This window comes from Vidua chalybeata, chromosome 3 (assembly GCF_026979565.1).
Source record: "Vidua chalybeata isolate OUT-0048 chromosome 3, bVidCha1 merged haplotype, whole genome shotgun sequence".
Classification (NCBI taxonomy): domain Eukaryota; kingdom Metazoa; phylum Chordata; class Aves; order Passeriformes; family Viduidae; genus Vidua; species Vidua chalybeata.
Genome location: NC_071532.1, coordinates 47,886,403 through 47,905,450, shown reverse-complemented (window position 1 = coordinate 47,905,450; position 19,048 = coordinate 47,886,403). Strand labels below are relative to the sequence as shown.

Here is a 19,048-nt window from a genome sequence, read left to right as displayed (position 1 = left end):
GAGTTTCGGCTAGGAATCATTTGGTGCAATTGTTTAACTTGTCATAGGATATCAGACTGGATGATCACTTTAGTCCCATTTGGCATTAGACTAAATTAATTTTTGTATAAATAATTAAAAAGCAGTAGAGAAGCTAATTTTAAAGTTGCTGTCAGCTGTGTGTCATTGCTGTTAGCTGTGTGTCATCACTGTCAGCCCGTGTGATGACCAAGCTTTTCTTGGTGCCACACAAATATAAAAACTGCCACTGAGAGTTTGTGATGATTGATGCACAAGCTGTGAGCTGGAATGGCCTTTTACTTTCTGTATCATCTGCCTGCCTTTCTTATCATATCCCATTCAAAGCATTTGCCTGGCTTTACCTTTAGAAAAGCCCCAAGCTGCTGCTCACATCTCCCTTTGAATCAGAGTGGGCAGCATGCCAAAATGCAGCCATTGCCCCCTCCAGGCATTTCTGGAGGTTGATCCCTAAACTGGGGATACTGCTTGCTCTGCTGAGGAAGTGGGAAGGGCTGGGAGAACCTGGACAGAGCAGTACATGGGAGAGCTTGGAGATCTCAACTTAATCTTGCAGTAAGCCTTCATATGGAGTTAAACTAGGTTACCTCATTCTAGCCCCAGTCATTTCTTATGCTTGTTTATTCTTTACTAACTTATCAGGGTATGCTATAAGTTCAGAGCATCAAAATGTTATAATTCAGAGTCACAAAATATTTCTAGAAAGCAGACAAAGCTTGTAGTATCCCATGACATAGAAAGTCTTTGTCTGGGATCATTTAGCTAACTACACTGAATGTCTTTGAGTGTTTGTGTAAGCAACAAATAATTTATCTCTACAAATTAATTATACCTTGAATAATGCATGTACACCAGCCTGATTTATGGTGCTAGTATGTAATGATAATGTGAAATTAAAGGGAGAGCCATTTATGTAATCATTTTATAACGTTGAATTATGTCATCACTGTTTTATATTTGCATTTCCTGTGGAGTTGTTTTAGTATATTCAATATTTGTGGAGACCACTTTAATTTTTTGCTTTCATTCATTAATATAGCAGCATTGAACCAATTTAAGCTTTACACTTTGGTGTAAAATGTCACTGGACATTTTTTAAGTAGCATGAGGAAATAAGAATAATACCATTTCTAGACAAACACATGTATGATATATGATGTAATACACTTATATGCCATATATATTTGTATGTGGAGCTATATGTTTCTATATCATTAATATTTACAACTTTATGTATCCATTTAACCTCAGCCATGACAATGCAGATCTCATCCAAAGCTCATTAATTGTGCAGTACAATGATTTGTCCTCAGTGGAAAGAAATTGAAAACGCACTAAGTGAAAAATATCTACCTTAAAAGCATTAAGTGAAAGATATCTTATTGTTGTTATCATCAGACAGTGAAACAGTCTCTCATATCAACATTTTCTGAGAGAAATCCCCTGTTTTACCATACTGGCTAAATCTAAGTTTTCAGCACTTCTCTCAATGTTTCAGACAGTAGAAAGGTGGAAGGAAATGGAGATTTTAGACTCAGGATATTTAATCTTTCTCATAGTGTTTTGGATTCATCCCTTGTTGTTTAAACTGACACATTCTTTATGCTATTAAAGTTATATGCTCTTACATGCTTTATTTATTAATTTATTTTAAAAACAATATGACATGGAAGAAGTCTTGTTTACAGCTCTCACCAGCTAAGACATTGCAAAATAACTGTTGCAAATGTCAATTCTCAGTATCATTAATTCAAACATGTAGTATACATATGTACTGATTATATAGTTAATTTAAAATGTCCTCAGTTAGTTCTGACAATGACAATTTTGCATTTCTTAAATATGCATTGAGTTTCAAACATGTTTCTTTGCTTTAACTTCCTTGCATTTTTATAGGGTGTATCTACATTCTCTGCTCTAGACAGTCTTAGGATGTGAGATAATGAGAACATTGGCTTTACCTGTTTTGAGCTTCTTACTTTCCTGGTGCATAACAAACACTGACAGAGATTGTATGAGACTGGGGAAGGGAAGTGAGAGTCAGGCTGTGATTTTGTGCATTGCAGTCTTTATGCTGACCCATACACAAAGCAGCAATGCTGGCAGGCACCATGGAAACTCTCAATTAAGCCCTGGCTAAAGTGTTATTTAGGACAGAAAAGGCTGTCATAACGTGTTCACCTTGTAAGTATGTTTTTAAAAGTTGTTTGGTCCTCATACTCTTTCTTGGTAGTACTTGAAAGTGTCAACTAATTAACTGGCTTTCCTTTGTCTCTCTGTATGGCTGTTTTGTGCTGTTATTCCACCCTGGGTTTTATATGGAGAACTGTATTAATGGATAACAATGACATTCTTAAATCATAGTGCATTATAACTACATTTGAGTAACACATAGGAGACAGTATGAGGAGCACAGCTTTCCCCTAATTCTCACTTCTTTCCAAGTAAAAAAGATGGCAAATATTCCTAAATCAACCAGAAGATCAAAAGATAAAGCATTTGAGAAGACAGAAAAAGAGACGTTCTGGAAAGAAAGTCCATCACTTGAATCTCAGGTGAGAACAAAGCCAAAGCCTTGATTTATTGAATGTGCCATCCTTGCACTGAATATAGAGATATTCTCAGGTCTGCAAATCAGTACTGCTATAACTTCTAATGTCCCTTGTATTTCTCTATACCCTGCTTTGCCACCTTTTTAGCTTAGCACTTGAGAAATGTTGAATTTAAATTTTTGAATGTAAAAGATGTGCATCCTGGATTTAGAGATACAATTTGCTCGTTTCTTTGTTTATGTATAAAGGAAAAACTGGTTGCTCCTTTTGTTGGTGTAGTTTCTGTCTCTGCTGAAGGCTTACTAAATTCCAAGAATTCACCATATTTGTGTCCCATTAATCCCTTGTTATAGTGGCTTCCATGGGTTCCTAGGGAGATGAAATAGGCCTTTCCACTGTAGTCAGTTCCTGTCTCATATATCACAATTGTCATTAGCATGCAGACATACAGTGGCAGAAAAATTGGTGTGTACTTGCTTACTTGGAAGTTCTTATCCCCTGGTGTGGATCATCTGAGTGTTCTGTGGCTGTCTGAAAAGCTATTGCCAGCCTTTATGCCTTAAAAGGAATAATTGACACTATTGGTTGAAAACAGATTGATGGAAAGCAATGAAGGAACTGACAGCTTCTTGTCTAATGGCATTGCTTTTGCTGGAAATTTTGCTGCCTCATGGTGTGTAGTTGAAGCAAAGAACCATACAGGTTTTCATTAAGAAATCTCTACTGGTTTTTTTTAGTTGGGTAACCTTGCTGCACAGCAGACTTCCCTGTGATTTGTATCCCCACCTAATTATACAGAGCTCTGGAACAGTGCCTTACACTAGAGGTGCTGGGATGATGGTTCTTGGGAGTCCACACTAGAACAGATACAAGTTTTGAGATGGAGCCCTCACAGAAAGAGAAGATGTCCACCTTTAGTCTCAAACAAGAGCTGAACTCCTAACCCTAGTTCTAAGTCTTAAGCTTAAAGCTTCTTCAGATGATATGTTTTCCTGAAACATATGCAGTACTATATCTCATTTCTTGGTCAGGCATCAGAATAGTGTACTAGGCTTCAGGCCCTACTTAACCTGTGATTCTGGAGTAGCCATGCATTAAGGGGTTTTAGAGACTGGGAAGTGCTTGGGAAAGAACCTTATAAGACAGAGCAAGGTTTATTTCTATACAAAAATCCCACTTGAATATAATTAGGCTTCTAGTAAAGAAGCTTGTGGAAGGAGAGGAGATAAAACAATTGCATGAAAAATCACACAAAGCACTCTTGTTCAGACAAACTGTTCAGAAGAACTGGGAGTATGGAACATACTGCATGGGGGTGGGGGAAAACATGTAAACAAAACACCTCAAAAAGCTTCCAGGCATTGCAAAGTAATCTTTCTTTCCTTTGGCAGCCTCTGTGTCATAATGCATATCAAAGTCTGTCATTGTACAATGTATATCAGTCAGAAAAATTACCAGTATACAAAACCATAACTTCACCCTAAAGAGTGATAATAGATGTATATAAGTGACTACACTATGTTTATGATACTTTCAGCCAGGAGATTCGAACGCACCCTACTGGATTTTACGCATAGTTAGTGACCAGAAAGAGGCAGACTTTCTGGAGGTGAAAAAGGACACCCGGCGAGTAGACGAGATCAGAGCCATGAAAGAAGCATGGGAGTCTGCAGAGCCAGGGAGAGCTGTCAAGGTAATATCAGAGTGCTATCTCTGCAGTGATGTTTCTTCACAAGTTCCAGGAGTTGTTGTAATGGTAGAGCAGTTGCCACAACAGAAACCTGTCTTCATAGGGCTGATCGCTTCACTCCTCTGGAAGACAGGAAATTTTACAGTTTAAAGAATTAAAAGTGATTATGTGCTTGAATTCTGGGTAGGAATCCAGATCATCTAGGTCAGGCTTCTGTAGATCACTGGGACTTTAGATTCTACTTTACAAAACATAGAAAAGTTTCTCCTTAGAAAGCCCACTACCTCTACACATTTGCAAAGCTGTTACTTGTGACAAGTTTAATGTTTAGCATGAACAGATTCTATCGAGAAATACACTGCTATAAACATGCCAAAAATTATTTCTCCTGAAGAACTGGCACCTGGTCATATCAGTACCCAAATTGTCCCTTGTAGCCAGGATTCCAAATTCAGTCTGCATTGCAGGTTTCCCAAGAGCCTGTAACACGCTCAGTATGAATTCACAGTTTTGGAGAAGCAATACTGATCTAGTTGCCAGGTACATCTGGGTGCTTTTGACGTGACATATGCTTGAGATGGAAAAATAGTATGTGTTCTTTCTAGCAAAGCAAAAAGTGCAGTGCTGATTCAGAATTGGAAGCATCATTACCAAAGAAAAATAAAAGAACAAAGTGCAGTCTTCAAACTCACCTGACAGTCGTTCCCAATACCATTGTCCATTAAGGGATGTTCAGCCAGAATCCCTAGCTTAGAAATTTGGGGGTTTTAATATTATCTTTCAGAAATGAACCTCAGACATGAACCTTCCCAGTTACACTCTCAGATTTTCTCAGATCTTTTCAGTGTGTTCAAAGCTCAAAACTTTTCCCGACACTACTCTATTAAATTCTGAACTAAGGAGAAATGCTGCTCTGCAGCTTTGATTAGTTGTACTGAGACTGAAAATGCAAGTACAGCCTCGTAAAGGTTAGCTAGAAATGAATACCCTTTGATGTGTGAGGACTCTTCAGAATCTGGTTCTATCACCATTACCTTCCTAATCAGAAAATCAACTGAATTGCAACTACAGGGTTCCACTTTTGAAGCCCCTTAGGACTTTTTTTAGTGACTTTTTTTAAACAACTGTCATTGAAAAAATTGCAGCCACAACAGAATATGCTAAAATAAGGTCCAAACTGGGGATATGCTATTCAGATTAAGAAACTTTCCCTCTCCTTTCTTCTTGACAACCCTGGCCCGATGTCTGCCTATTCCAGGGGTCACAGACCCTCTGACTCTGGAAAATGAGTGCCTGACTCCAGGCTGCGTAAAAGCCAAAGAGTTTCTCTGTCCATTCTGGCAATGACAGCCCTTAAGAGAATTCCAAGTGAGTCAAAGTCACCTTCTGAAAAGACAGAAGTGCTGATGTCTGGTTTTGGCAGCAAAGGTAATTGAGTCTGAAAGGGTTTGCATCCAAAGGTCCCATTTTTCAAGAGGAAGTCTAAATCATAGGCTATAGGAGCTCCTAGGAGGTGCATTAGCCATACATCCAGCTATACAGCTTTTGTTTTATTTTTAATCCCAATACTATTGTAAACTGCCCAGAGATCAGTGATTTCCCAGCATTTCATTGGACAGTGATCTTTAGTGTAAGTGTGCAATGTCTCATGACTGATTCAGTGGGGTTGTGGCATCTTTTCTGATTCCAGCACCAGGCAGACTTGCACACTGCACCCTGATGTTAGGTCTTATTGAAGACTTACAGAATCCTACTTTTGAAAATTCTTTGAGATTTAAAATACGCAGTAAAAGTTTTGTTATCTGGATTATAAAACTTTGATCTGTAGGCATTTCAGGAACGTGTGCGTTTTATTAATAAGTATGCTGTGAGAGATTCAGAGGAACCCATAGCTGGGGCTGAGACTGCCAACTTAACACCTAGTTCAGGAGAAGCAGGTAAGAGTACAACTTTGTGTCTTCTGTTTAGCATGTTCCACTCCTTAGGAAATACTTCTGCATTAAATACTGGCAGTAGATGGATAGATCAGCCCCGATAAAGGTGTCCAAATGTGTGATGGCAGGCTTGCTCTCTATCTCCTCTTTATTTCAATTGTTTCAGTGCTCTGTTTCCAGACACAGATACAGCCTCACAGCTCTTGGAGGCTGCCAAGTTACCCTTAAGCAAACTACAGGTAGCCCTTCTGTAGTAGAATTCTAACCCTAAATTAATCTGAAATTTTTGGAAGTTTAGTGGAAAATACCTTCTCCCTTAATTCCAAGTACCAGTTCATTAGCGTAGAAATGCTAAAAAAGTGTTTAGCAGCTAAAATAGCATGTCAGTAAGAGACTAATACACCTAAAGTGCATGTTCATGGAAACTGTTCTTGGAGAGTGGTCTGGAAGTGAAGTGTCAAAAAGTGCATACTGCGTAGCATCAGTTTCCTGGAAGCTTCCATTAGTGCTGTCTAATTTTCTTTAGTGATTACAACTTTTATGGATTCTTCATATGTATTCCCTGCCAATTTCTGTACTCTGATGAAAAGCTGAAGTGGGTGCAAGGCTTCAAGCTGTTTGTTGTTTTTTTTTTTTTTTTCTTTTGTGATTACACTGAGATCAGGCCATCACAGAAAGGAAAGAATACTTCCTGGTCTGATTGTGACGGTATCTAGTCATAACTCATGTGCATGGAACTAGAACCTGTGACCAGTACTTAACTATAGATCAGTATTTTTCCATCCCAGTAAGTAATCTTCACAGGAAAGATTCAGATATTAAAGTAGAATTAATCCTCACCTAATGCTTTTAACACGGCATTGGTTACTTGAAACAATATTGTTTGCTCGAAGTTGCTGCAAAATTAATGGTTGTCCACCAAGAGCTTTGTTCTAAACTAAGCATTTAGAATCTAATACAATGTCTTAGACACCCCAAGGACTTTAAGTTGCTGTGGTTCTATTTCACAGAGTGCAGCATTTGGCAATGATGAGATTGAACATTTCTGTAACATGCAGTATTTTTGTATTCTGGAGAATACTGTTCTGTGCATAAGGCACTTCCAAAGATCCAAGTCACCCTTTGAGACCAGCAGAGAAGGCTGATATATTTGTCTATATATAGACGGTAAATTTATAAACAGTAATTATTTTAATGCTCAGAAACCTCTTCCTATTTCTCATGAGAAAAGTCCGGTAATACTTTTAACAGAATTCAATTGGTTACTGCTATAAGTAAGGTAATAAAAGAGTTTTTATAAAAGAAAACTAGTGCAGTCGTCATTAAATCTCATCAAATGTCACAAGTTTTTTCAGCACATCGAGACAAATTGAAAGAAGGAAGCATTGAAATAATGACAAAGCAGCTCAGCCCATTGCCATAATTAATGGTGTCATTGTACTGCAAGAATGCTACAATGAAACATAGCATGGTTATTATCCATGGGGTTAAAAAAAATAGTCTAAGATTTCAGAATATCAGTTTTAGTATGTCACAGTTTTTCTTTAAACTGGTATTTCTTAAATTAAATAGTCTCCCCGAAAGGGAATATAATTTTTTTAAACTACAGTCAGCACTGGAGAATCATATTTCTATTGATTTTTTTGAACAAAAGAATATGATACTCAGAAGTTGTTTTGGGTTTTTTTTAGGCATTGCAAAGTCAATGTTCTTGCTTAGATTTACTAACTTTCTTGAGTAGAGGGGATTTAGCTTAAATACACATATTAGTTTCATTCTAGTATATGTGGGTTTTTAATAGCAACTTTATTCTGTCCCTAGTGTTGGAAATAAAAGGGCAGAAATATTATGTCCTCTCCAGCCCATATTCTCATTTAGTAATGTATTTTGCTGAGCCAAAGGAAGAAAAATTTATGTAAGAATTTAGGCGGAGCTCCCTAGCATAACCACATAACCAGTTTAATCTGTTTTGTTTTATATTTTCTACCACAGGAAAGCAAACACCACAAACAGCTATTGACTCAAGATTAAAAACACAGCAAAAAAAGTGGGAGCTTATAGATCTTAGTCCTTACATGAGGTAAGAAATCATGCCCTAACATAATAAATATCAAAGGTGTTGAATCACTGCACTGCATGTAATGAGTATCTGACATAAACATTTGAAGAAAATGAGGATTTAGGCAAATATGCTTATTTGAATCTTCTTGAAAGGAGCATCCAGATCACAGGTTATTCTGAGTTGGAAAGGACCCACAAGGATCAGCAAGTCCTGCTCTTCAGTGAATGGCCCGTACAGGGATTGCTCCCACAAGCTTGGTGTTACCAGCACCACACTCCAGCCAACTGAGCCAATCCCAGGGTCATAAAAAATTTATCAGGATATTATGCAGGCTTAAAATACCATATTTAACAAATGCACTTCAGTTAATAATAGTTAATAGTTGAAATAACTGTACTAATTACATTTATTATTCAAAAGAACGATATTCTTTATTACAAGTGTTGACATGAACTTACTGAGCTAATTTAAATGCACCTCCTTGTTTGCTGTGCTGCAGCTATAACCAACCCACTTCATGCTTATGTCCATTTGTATTCAATGTGGCATTTTTGCATTTCATTGATCTTCAAAAGACTTCAAAAATGCTGAAAAATATGCTCAAATTTAATTTTAAATTGAGAAGGAAATTGGTATTATATTGGAGTGAATAGTTTAAACAGTATGGCAAAATACCTTCCACAAGCTTAAACCTTGTAAGCATTTCATTTGTCTTCAACTTGACTTTTACACTAGTCATTTAGGACAAAATATAAAAGTATATTATCCACTTATCTGCCATTATGCCAAAAGCAGAAGAAACCCTAAAAGATAAATTGCATTTGTCTCAATTATAGTATCAAAAACTTCTGAAAATGCATTTCTTCCAATTAAAAGTGTCACATGTTGGAGTTTTTCATATGCTTGAAAATGAGCATGATTTTATAAATAGATTTAAAATAGACACTCAATTATAAGAAGACCTGGTCTCAGGAATGTATTTTCTTATTGGTGTCATATAGAAGCGGAGGAAAAGTGACTCCTTAATCATATCCAACCATATGATGGTGATGTTGCCAAATATAAGCCAAATACTCGCATATAGATGTTAAGCAAAACAGACAACAACCAAAACTGCATTTGATATGAAACAAATGTCTGGTTTGTGTTTCTTTCAGAAAAACAATGTCTGAACCTGTGCTGAGAAATGAGTCTATCATGCAACAGCAACAGATACATAAAGAAGAAAAATTCAACCATTTTAGGCAACTTTGCATGCTGGCTTTGGAACAAAAACAAAAAGAAAAGAATGACAGAATTTTATTGAAGCAGAATATACTTGAAATGTATGAGAACCTGCAGGTATGTTTTCAAGATTGCTTTCCAGTTAACTGCTGCTGTGATGTCCGCCACTAGTCTGAATATCCTGATCAACCATTATCAAAGCTTGTATTCAATACTGGAGATAAGAAGCAATGAACAAGCTTGGAATTTCACTTGGGCAAAGTATAACTAGAAGTTCTAAAGTAAAAAAACAGTACTGCATGGCATCCTTAATATGATATTATTGGTATTTTTTGATACACTCTCTGCAAAAACACTATTCTATCACCATAAAAAGATAGTTAAAAGTCAGAAAAAACTGACCAAAAACTGACATACATGACCAGATGCTTATTAGGTAAAGCATCTCCAGTCTGGCTATTTTTTTTTTGTTTATAAAATTGTATGCAGCTTTTGAAAATAATAAAAAACCAATTACACAGGGGGATACGTTGCTCTTAATGTGTCTCAGAAAAGTTAGAGAATGCAGTTTTCTTGTAATATGCATGATGCCAGCAAATGAAGAATTAATATTATTAAACCTCAAAAAAACATGTCTGTAAATAATAAATGTGATAGCATTAGTGTAGGATCCATTGTGAGGATTAACTCAGCCAAAGCACTGCACATGAAATTGGTACAAGTATCATACCAAATTGGCTTAACTGTTGAGCATCAACAGGAACAAAATTGTTTGTTACAGTGGTGATACAATAACCACTATCAATCAGTTGGTGACTATTTAGAGCTCTTAAAACTGGATAAGAGACAGTAAAAATAATTTTACATCAAATCAACCTATTTACAGAAATCTTAATTGAAAACATCTCCTTAGCTAGTTCCCAGACAGCCTGATTTGTATTACTCAACTACAGGTCAGCAAGGAGCCGCAGTTCTCCAACAGTGGCTGACCCTAATAAGGATGTCAGTCCAGGTTTTCAGATGTTGCTATGATTTTGGATACCTAACATATTGTATATTAGAAGGGCAAATTTTTCACAAGAGTAGATCCTTGACTCTTTCTAGAAAGTATTTCCATTAAAAAAGTTTCACAGTATGAATTTAAAATGAGATTTATTTGTGAATATGCACACTGTGCTGATAAGCACTTTTGCAGTCCTTTCGTCTGTAGACCACAAAGAACTATATACAGATTTCCCGGTATCCCCATTTTTCAGGATGGAAATGGAAAGGGAAAAGTTTTCAGAGGTATCAAAGGCCCACTTGCCCCAAGCCTCATTGAAGGTCATTATGATTTAGGCTCCTTTAGCCTCTCAAAAGGCCACAACTCCTAAGCCATTTCCTGAACTTTCTCTTCTTCATGGTGAAAAGATTGACTGTTTCTTTTGAGAAATCAATAAACATCCATGTAAAAAGAAAAGGAGAGATTGCTCTCCTTGTACATAGAGAGTCAAAAAGTGAAACAGAACAGGAAGGATGCAGTTGGTTGTGGTGAAATCAAGACTGATGTGTTGAGAGGGCAGTATTGCTGTTTGCTTTTGGCTAGGCATCCTTGGATGAAGCCCGAGGCAGAGTTTATAGCATTCGGGAAGCATACAGAAATCAGCTGCTGGAGGCCAAGCACAGAAAAGAAGAAGAACTGGCAGCTCAGGAAGCAGCCCTGCAAGCAGAGCGAAAGAAAAACAAAAAATGGTAAAGGTTTAGCGAAAAAAGTGTAGTTGCTATCACTTGTGAATTGTATTTAACAGTTTGGGAAAGAAAGTTCATATGCAAAGGTGAGAAAAAATGTTTATTATTTTCAAGTACTTTTGGCAACTCTATCACATTTTATCTCTTTGCCTGTTGCTAGAGAAAAAATTTATCTAGTATTCTACAAAGCTACACACTACTATTAAAGTTTTTATGCTTTGCTAGAATAACTTTGCAATAAAATTCATATTCCATTCAGACTCTTCTCCCAAAAAACCCCAGTGTCTTTTGTCTTTTTTTTTTTCAATCAAAACAAAAACAGTCAAGAATGAATTAGAGTTGAAATAGTTAATGCAACCTGACAGTTTTGAATGTCATTTGACCTGGCTCCTTAAGTGGATGACAATTTGTGAAGTTTATCATAATTAAATAGTGACAAACCATACTTTTCATATACTGGCATTGGAAGGCTTACCAAAGCCTGATGGAGTAGGCTCACAAGCTTTCTATGTACTGTAATATTTTCCCTTCCATCATTCGCTTAAAGTGTTTTGGATTCTCACAATAACTCTCTGTAGTGACAAACTCATGACACAACCTTCCAAGGCTTGTTAAACACTCCTTAAAACCCTATTATTTCCTTTGTTTCTTTTTCCTAAAATGTGTTTTGCCCATGCTGACTTTGCTCAAATGACTAATTACAATAGACTCCCAGCTGGAATTTTAAAATATTTCTTAAAAGTAAACCAGCGTGTGAATGAAGTAGCAGTCACAGGCTTTTTATTCAAAGGGTGAAGTATTTCCTCTAAGCTCTTGTTTCCATTATCACAGAATTCTTGTGTTTGTCATTATGTCATCATGTCATCAAAAACAAAAAAACAATCATCACATGCTGCTTCCCTGTCCATCTTTCTTTTCCAAAAAAAAAAAAAAAACACTCAGAAGTTATCACTATTAATCAAACACAATGATCAGACTGTTACAATTGTGAAAACTCTCTAGAACAGACAGGTGTTTTAAATGACTTAAAGTATTTTCCATGTATATATTCACAAGCAGAAGGCTGGGAAGTTAGAATAAGTATGTCTTGTATACCTGAAATATGTCGAGGATGTCCAAAAGCATTTAATTATCTAGGCAAGGTAAGAAGTGAGACTCACCAATTTAATGTAAATCACAAGAAATTTTATCCTTTGCATTTCTGGCCACTGGTACTGGCTAGCCATTGTCTTTGAAATTAGTCTTTCCTCTGCATCTTAATGACCAGATGTTTAGCTTCTGCTGCTTTTTCTTGGCTCTGTTGTATCCATACCTCACTATTTGACTTGAACTTGACTCAATCTTCTGTCAGTTCTATGACATAGGTGCTTTGTACCTCATCACACCTACACACCTGCTGCAATGCCAATGCTTCCATTTGGCCTCCTTCCACCCATACATCATAAACTAAACTAAACTAACTAACTTGAGTTTTTGTCTTTGAAAAGGAAGAATTGAAACCAGAGGCCTAAAACTGCACTGGTGATTTTTATTCCAAAGAGCAGGAGCTAAGATTTGCTTTGACCCATACAGGCTGCAAATAAAAAGCCTGTCAGTCGTTTGCTATAATTGGTCTTTGTCCTCTCTATTTTGGAATATGGGATATACTGCTTCATAATATTCCATCTTATTTCCATGGCAATAGCACGTGTTGGTTGTCTTCTTATGTGAATCTCTAATGAGCTTCTGTAGAGGAAGATCAACTTGAAGTTCTGTTCTTCATGTCACTGCAAGCACTATAATGACATTCTTTTGTAAAAATCAATCCAGCTCCAAAAACCAGCATTATCAATATCTAAATGTCAAAAATTCAGCTAATAACTTCCATGATCACAACCAGTCCCTACATGTAATCAGCTGTCAACTGACTTAAACTCAGGCACAGTGTACTCAGATCAACATTATCAAATCTTGCTCTGATGTTAAACATAATTCTAAGTTTCATAATTTTTTCATGTTGAAGGATAATGTGGCATCGTGGAAATCTGCTGTGTGATTCGTGAATGTCTCAACTGGCTCTTTTATCATTTTAATAATGTAGATGTGATGAGGGTGTGAATAACTGTCACACTGTTTAATTGCATGTACTTTGGAGCGTGTAATGTTTTAAGAGAAGCACAGTAACAGTTTTACTAAATCCCTGTGCATATTCCAGAAGAACAAAATATTCACTTACCTCAGTGGAGCCTGGAAGAGAAAATGCCTTGTTTGGATTGTGTCAAAGAATATACATACATTGGACCAGAAACAGATGACATTTCATATGCATCGGTTTTACGCCAACAAAACAGCTTTTTTTACATGGTGCACTATATTACAGGCTAAGTTTCCCTACTAAGTTAGTAGGGAAATATGTACAAAAACTAAAACAAAACTATTCCAAAACAGCCATTTGCAGTAAATTCAAGAGCCATTGTGTTGAGCACTTTGCTATAAGGAAAACAAGAATGGTACATTGTGTTTTAATTGATAGGATTTTTGCCTCAAGTTTGAAGACCAGGCTGCTCAATAATCAAATTATGTGTTCACATGGATGAAACATGTTTATTCTTTTGCCCTGTAGGAGTAACGCAATTTTTAAGCACCATAACTTTATAACATTTACTGTAATGAAAGTACTGGAATTTCAGTAGTCATGAGTCCTGCTTATACTTAGCTCAGCCATACTGGGTCAGATTCAATAGGGGTATAAGGACAACCCTGAAATTATGTGCATTCTTACTCAGTGAAGAACTTCAGCAAAAGACTCACACATGGAGTCAAGTCCTTTATATAACAGAAACAGATAGGACAAACTTTTCTGGATCAAGACACGATTGCTTTATCTTTCAAGATGACAGTAATTTTGGAGGTGCAATAGCAGAATGGCTGCATTAAAGCCTACTATACCAGGTATTGGTGGCATCACACCACAGAAGAGGTTTGAGGGAGTGGGAGTAGGGACCTTCTAATATTTCTTAGAGAAAATAATCTCTGTGAATGTTGGCACAGTTTGTCACTTACACAGCCTCTCATTTTTTGTTCATGAAAAGGCTCTGGGTATGAAAAACAGCACATATATCTATATTGATCTTGAAAAGCTGCAGTTTAACTGTCATACTTCTCCCCTGAAATTTCAAGTCTGACTCTGGAAGAAGAGTCTGGCAGCCATTTCTTTACATAGATAAAGAGAATTTGGTAACTCAGCAATTCAAAAATCCAGATCCGTGTCTGGCAGAAGATTGTGTGCTTCTTAGAGACAGTCTCCAATATAATGGTAAGATTTTCTTCTTATTTTTTGTGATTCCCCCACATCTTTAAGTACCTCCAACTCATGAATAAAATACAAAGCTGATTCCACTCTCTGCACTTAAAACACTGTTGAAGAGTCTGTTAGTATCCAAACATCAAGAAGAAGCAATTTCAAGAAGCAGCACAGTGGCATGTGAGAGACAAGCCTGGTTTTCCTCCTGTGAACCAGTTATGCAGTTTGAAACACCTAGTGAGCTCATAGTTTAGAGTAATACTGGAAATGTTTTACAAATATACTTGGTGATTGGCTGGAAATTTGAATATTGATATAGAATTCTATTAGAGCAGAGAGCATCTTTCAACATCTCATTAAAGTTGAGCTGCATTTTTTGTGTGGTAAAACTAAAAGAAGTTGCTTATTGTACTCTTCCCTGACACTCATTTCTCTTTCAACGGAAGTGTAGCCAGTTATACAAAGGAAAAATGTCACTATTCAGTAGAAATTTGTAAAAGTTTGGATGGAAACTGCAGAAGTCACAGAAGAATGAAAACATGTTAGATTTCATTGTGAATAATCCCTAAAGAATTTATCAGAGTTTGATTTCTTTTCTTCTACATTTTAGGAAAAATGGTAGATTCACAGTGTGGTGCAGATAGCAGAGAAAGAAAATAAGTCTTTGACCTGATAATTCAGTTTAATGGAGATTAAGTCCATAAGGACTTATTCACTTGTAATAATTCTTTGTAGGTGTGTTCTGCTAAGCTTTAACAGTTTTCACTGCTTGATCCTTTTCTCTTGACCAGCTATTCTGAATTAGAAAGGATCTTTTCCATTAAAATATGTGTCTACAGTTACTTTTAAATGCAAGTAGCTTCATTAATCTTCATATTAATTGTCCCATCTGCTTTGCTTTAATTTGGCTGGCATTTACACAGTGAGTTACAGACCAAAAAGCAGACCAAGCCTGTTCCATGTTGCCTTGCTACTGAGACCAGCAATGTGCTGTGAAACCAGGCTCAGTTCTGAGTTGCCAGTCTGCTCACCCCAGCAAAGTGCAATTTACCCACTCTATAAGGTCATATTTTAATCCAAGGAAGACAGAATTTATGCACATGCACAGCATTTCCCCTCCAAAAGCCAAGAAAAATGTCTACATATTTTGTCTGGCAGAAAACATAAGAGAACAGCTTTGCATAATCACATGGCAGTTTGCAGAAGAAATCTCACTCTCAGAGCCCTTTTTTCCTCTCATTCATTTCTTGAATCAGTCCTAATAGATTCAGAGTCCAGGTCGTATTTCAATGATTTAAATATTCTTGTTTGCAGAAAAACAAGATGCTTTTGTCCTCCATCTCAAAAGAGGACAAAGACAGTAGAGAAGTAGGAAGCCAGGAAAAGAGAGGAAACCATTTGCATTGTATGAAGTGTGACAACAGCACAAAAGGAAGGTGCAGTGAAGACGTCACTAGCCACAATAAGAAGAAATATTTGCTGGGGGGGACAGGGGAACATTGTTAGATAGGACTCAGAAACTTTGATCTGTGTGGCATCAAGAATGTGGTTAGGGTCAGTGGTTCAGGCAGTGAGCAGGCTATTCTGAAAATGAGATCATGTACAGGCCCAAGTGTAGCCAGGACATGTGACTTTGGGGCAGATCTCAGTGCATGCTTCTCTCTGAAACCTGAGTCTCCCTGCCCAACACATGGCTTTCCCTCAAAAGGCAAGCCCCAAAATGCTCACTCTTCCATGGGTAGATGTGAGGTGCTTCCTTGTATTAAAATATAAGTCCTCCGGGCTTCACCCAGGTGCCCAGCCTGTGCGGGGGAAAACCCTCAGAGGACTGGTCCGCGGGGAGGATGTGGCGGGACCCGGATAGCTCCACCGTAAGGACGAGAGGGCTCCGAAGTGGCTTTATTCCTAGAGGCTTTATTTCAGGAGCGTCGCAGGAACAGGAGGGTGAAACGGGGGACACGAACTCTCCAGAAGGGAGCCAGCTCCGGAAGCCCCGAGGAAAGGCAGGGCTGGGTATTAAGGGCAAAGAAGTGGGAGTGGTTAGGGTACAAAACAGCCAATAGGCAATGGGTAAAGGGGGGAGACAGAGTGGGGTGACATACAGAGAACTAATCGGGGTACAGAGGAGGAGTGGTATTCTAACAGGAGCCAATGGGGGTAACAGAATAACTGAACTTTCTGGAACTGGGGAGTATGCTAAACATTGATGGACAGCTCTTCTGGGGTGGAGAGCAGCAGCTGATTTCTAAACTGTTGCTGCCTCCCAAGGGAGAGCAGGAACCCCTCCCACAACTCCCCCTTTCTGATTTATTAAAAAAACATTCCCCAAGTTCCTCGTTAACATTTTCTTAAAGATAGTTAAGGCTACAGAAATTAAGAAAATAATAATCAAAATCCAAATTAAACCTTTAACGATGGGCATGGCCCACCCAGGAACACCCCACTGGGAGAAGGTCTTGTTCACCGCATCCACAGCCCTGGTTTCAGTCTTTAAGTCTTTGACTAACGCCTGGATCCGCCGGATGTTGGCTTGGATGGATGTGCTCTTCGATGTCAGATTGAAGCAGCACATCCCTTCAAAGTCCTTGCAGCTATGGCCGTGGGCGAGCAGCAGAAAATCGATGGCCGCTCTGTTCTGTAAGGTGGCGTGCCTGGTGGTCTTTTCTTCTGCCAAGAGGTCTGATAATGCGGCAGATGTAGCGTTGGCCTGCTTACTCATCCAACACCCCAGGTGAGAAATCTCACCGAGGGCTTTCGCTGCCGCGTACCATGGTAGAAAAATAGAAGCGGCAACCCTCTTTCCCTCACTCCAATCATAAATTTCGGAATCGCAATTTGGGTCAAATTCACCATACGATCGCTTTTTGTGTGCCAATTGACTTTTCTTCTTCCAATCCAGAATTTGGGTTTTATTGAGGGTTAGCATCGTAAGCTTGCCAAGGCTACAGGGACCCCCTTTGGTATTGGAGGGGATCCCAGCCCACGCCCTGTCCCCACAGATGAGAAACACACCCCGAGGGAGCTCCTTAGGGAATGGGTAGGACTTGGACAACACAGGGCTTGTGTAATTGCACCACTCATTGATGTATTTTCTATTTGCTGGTGTTACGTCTTTGATGTTTTGCCCTGGTTTTGTTTGTGGGGCCTTAGTATAAAACCGAATACAAAAGTGGACCCTTGTGGACCCCAGTAGGTCCAATTCCTGGGGTTCCTGTGGTGCCTGTGGTAGTGTCCTCATTCAACCCATCCAGGAGTCCGCCGGGTTGAGTTTCATCCCTGTGAACGGAAAATCATTTTCGGACAGGGGGACTCCCACCAGGCATGTAGACAACGGATTGTCTACACTGCCCATGGCCATGCAAGGCTGTTCTTGTCCTATAGACTTTGCCAGTGTGACCCAGACGTTTTCCTTGGGCTGTGGCATGAGCCAGCTTCCTGCCAGGTGGAGCCATAAGATGGTGACGAAGGCAGCTGCAGGAAGCCGGTCACTGCGGGGTGTTCTGGCTGATGTAATTGCCATCTGGGTGGTCGGTAATCTAATAACTCGAACATACAAAAAGAAAATAAAACCAAGGGTCCCCTCAAATCCCCATCCTCCCCCATTTAAATTAACATTGAAACAGAAAAAATGTGGGGTCAGGTGTGAGGGTAAGGGGGGCGAGGAAGGTGGTAGGACGGGAAAGGGTAAGGGATGGTTGGGGATGGGGTCAGGGGGTAAACTGTCCAAGCCGGTGGGAAGTATCGATTAGTTATCAGAGTCCTTGTGGCGGCGTCGATGGGTCTGCTTCCCTTCCTTTTCCTCCGACTCCAGGCGACGGTGGTATCGGCCAGAGCTGTCGTCTCGGGGGAGTGGTCCGGGGGGTGGCTTTCTTTCACGATGTCTTCCCGGTATGGTTTTATAAACTTGCCTGGGATCCACGTGGGGCCCTGTTCTGTGGAGACACAGCCATACCCTCTCCCCGACGTTATCAGAGGGTATGGACCTTTGATGTTCCTGGACTCAGGGTCTTTAATGAGCACTGGTGGTCTTTCTTTCAACTGCGACCTGGTGTTATTGTGAAAGTGGCGTAGTATCGGGGGGTTTGGCTTGCAGTCCGAACAGTTCATGAAATTGAGAACATATAGGGCTTTGCACAACCTCTGTACAGGGCTTGTGGAAAGGGCCGAATCGTTTTGCTGCTCTAGTAGTTTTTTAATTTCTTGATGTTTTCTCTCCACAATTGATTGTCCTGTAGGGTTGTGTGGGATACCTGTAATATGGTCAATGCCCCATTGTTGCACGAATTCCATGAATTGTTTGGACACAAACCCTGGTCCATTATCTGTTTTGATAGTTTTAGGGACACCCAAGGTGGAGAAAGCCATGTATAAGTGTTTGATGATATCCTTTGTTTTTTCCCCCGTGTGGGTGGAGGCAAACACTGCCCCCGAGAACGTGTCTACAGACACATGGATGTACTTCAGCCGCCCAAAGGAGGGAAAGTGTGTTATGTCTGTTTGCCAGGTTTCCAATGCCCCCAATCCCCGAGGGTTAACCCCCGTCGCTAAGGACGGTAA

General features: G+C 38.9%; 1 protein-coding gene across 2 annotated transcripts in view; it reads left to right on the top strand.

Moving 5' to 3' along the window:
* The window catches only part of ADGB (androglobin), a 99,500-nt gene extending 87,904 nt beyond the window's left edge, over positions 1-11,596 (top strand). For both annotated transcript variants that reach the window (XM_053939665.1, XM_053939664.1), the window contains exons 30-35: positions 2,464-2,573; positions 4,108-4,263; positions 6,089-6,197; positions 8,187-8,274; positions 9,414-9,597; positions 11,066-11,596. In XM_053939665.1, coding sequence (XP_053795640.1) covers positions 2,464-2,573; positions 4,108-4,263; positions 6,089-6,197; positions 8,187-8,274; positions 9,414-9,597; positions 11,066-11,215 — 797 coding nt within the window. In that variant the 3' untranslated portion in view covers positions 11,216-11,596. The remainder of the gene's footprint in view (positions 1-2,463; positions 2,574-4,107; positions 4,264-6,088; positions 6,198-8,186; positions 8,275-9,413; positions 9,598-11,065) is intronic.
* Positions 11,597-19,048: the final 7,452 nt, after the last annotated feature.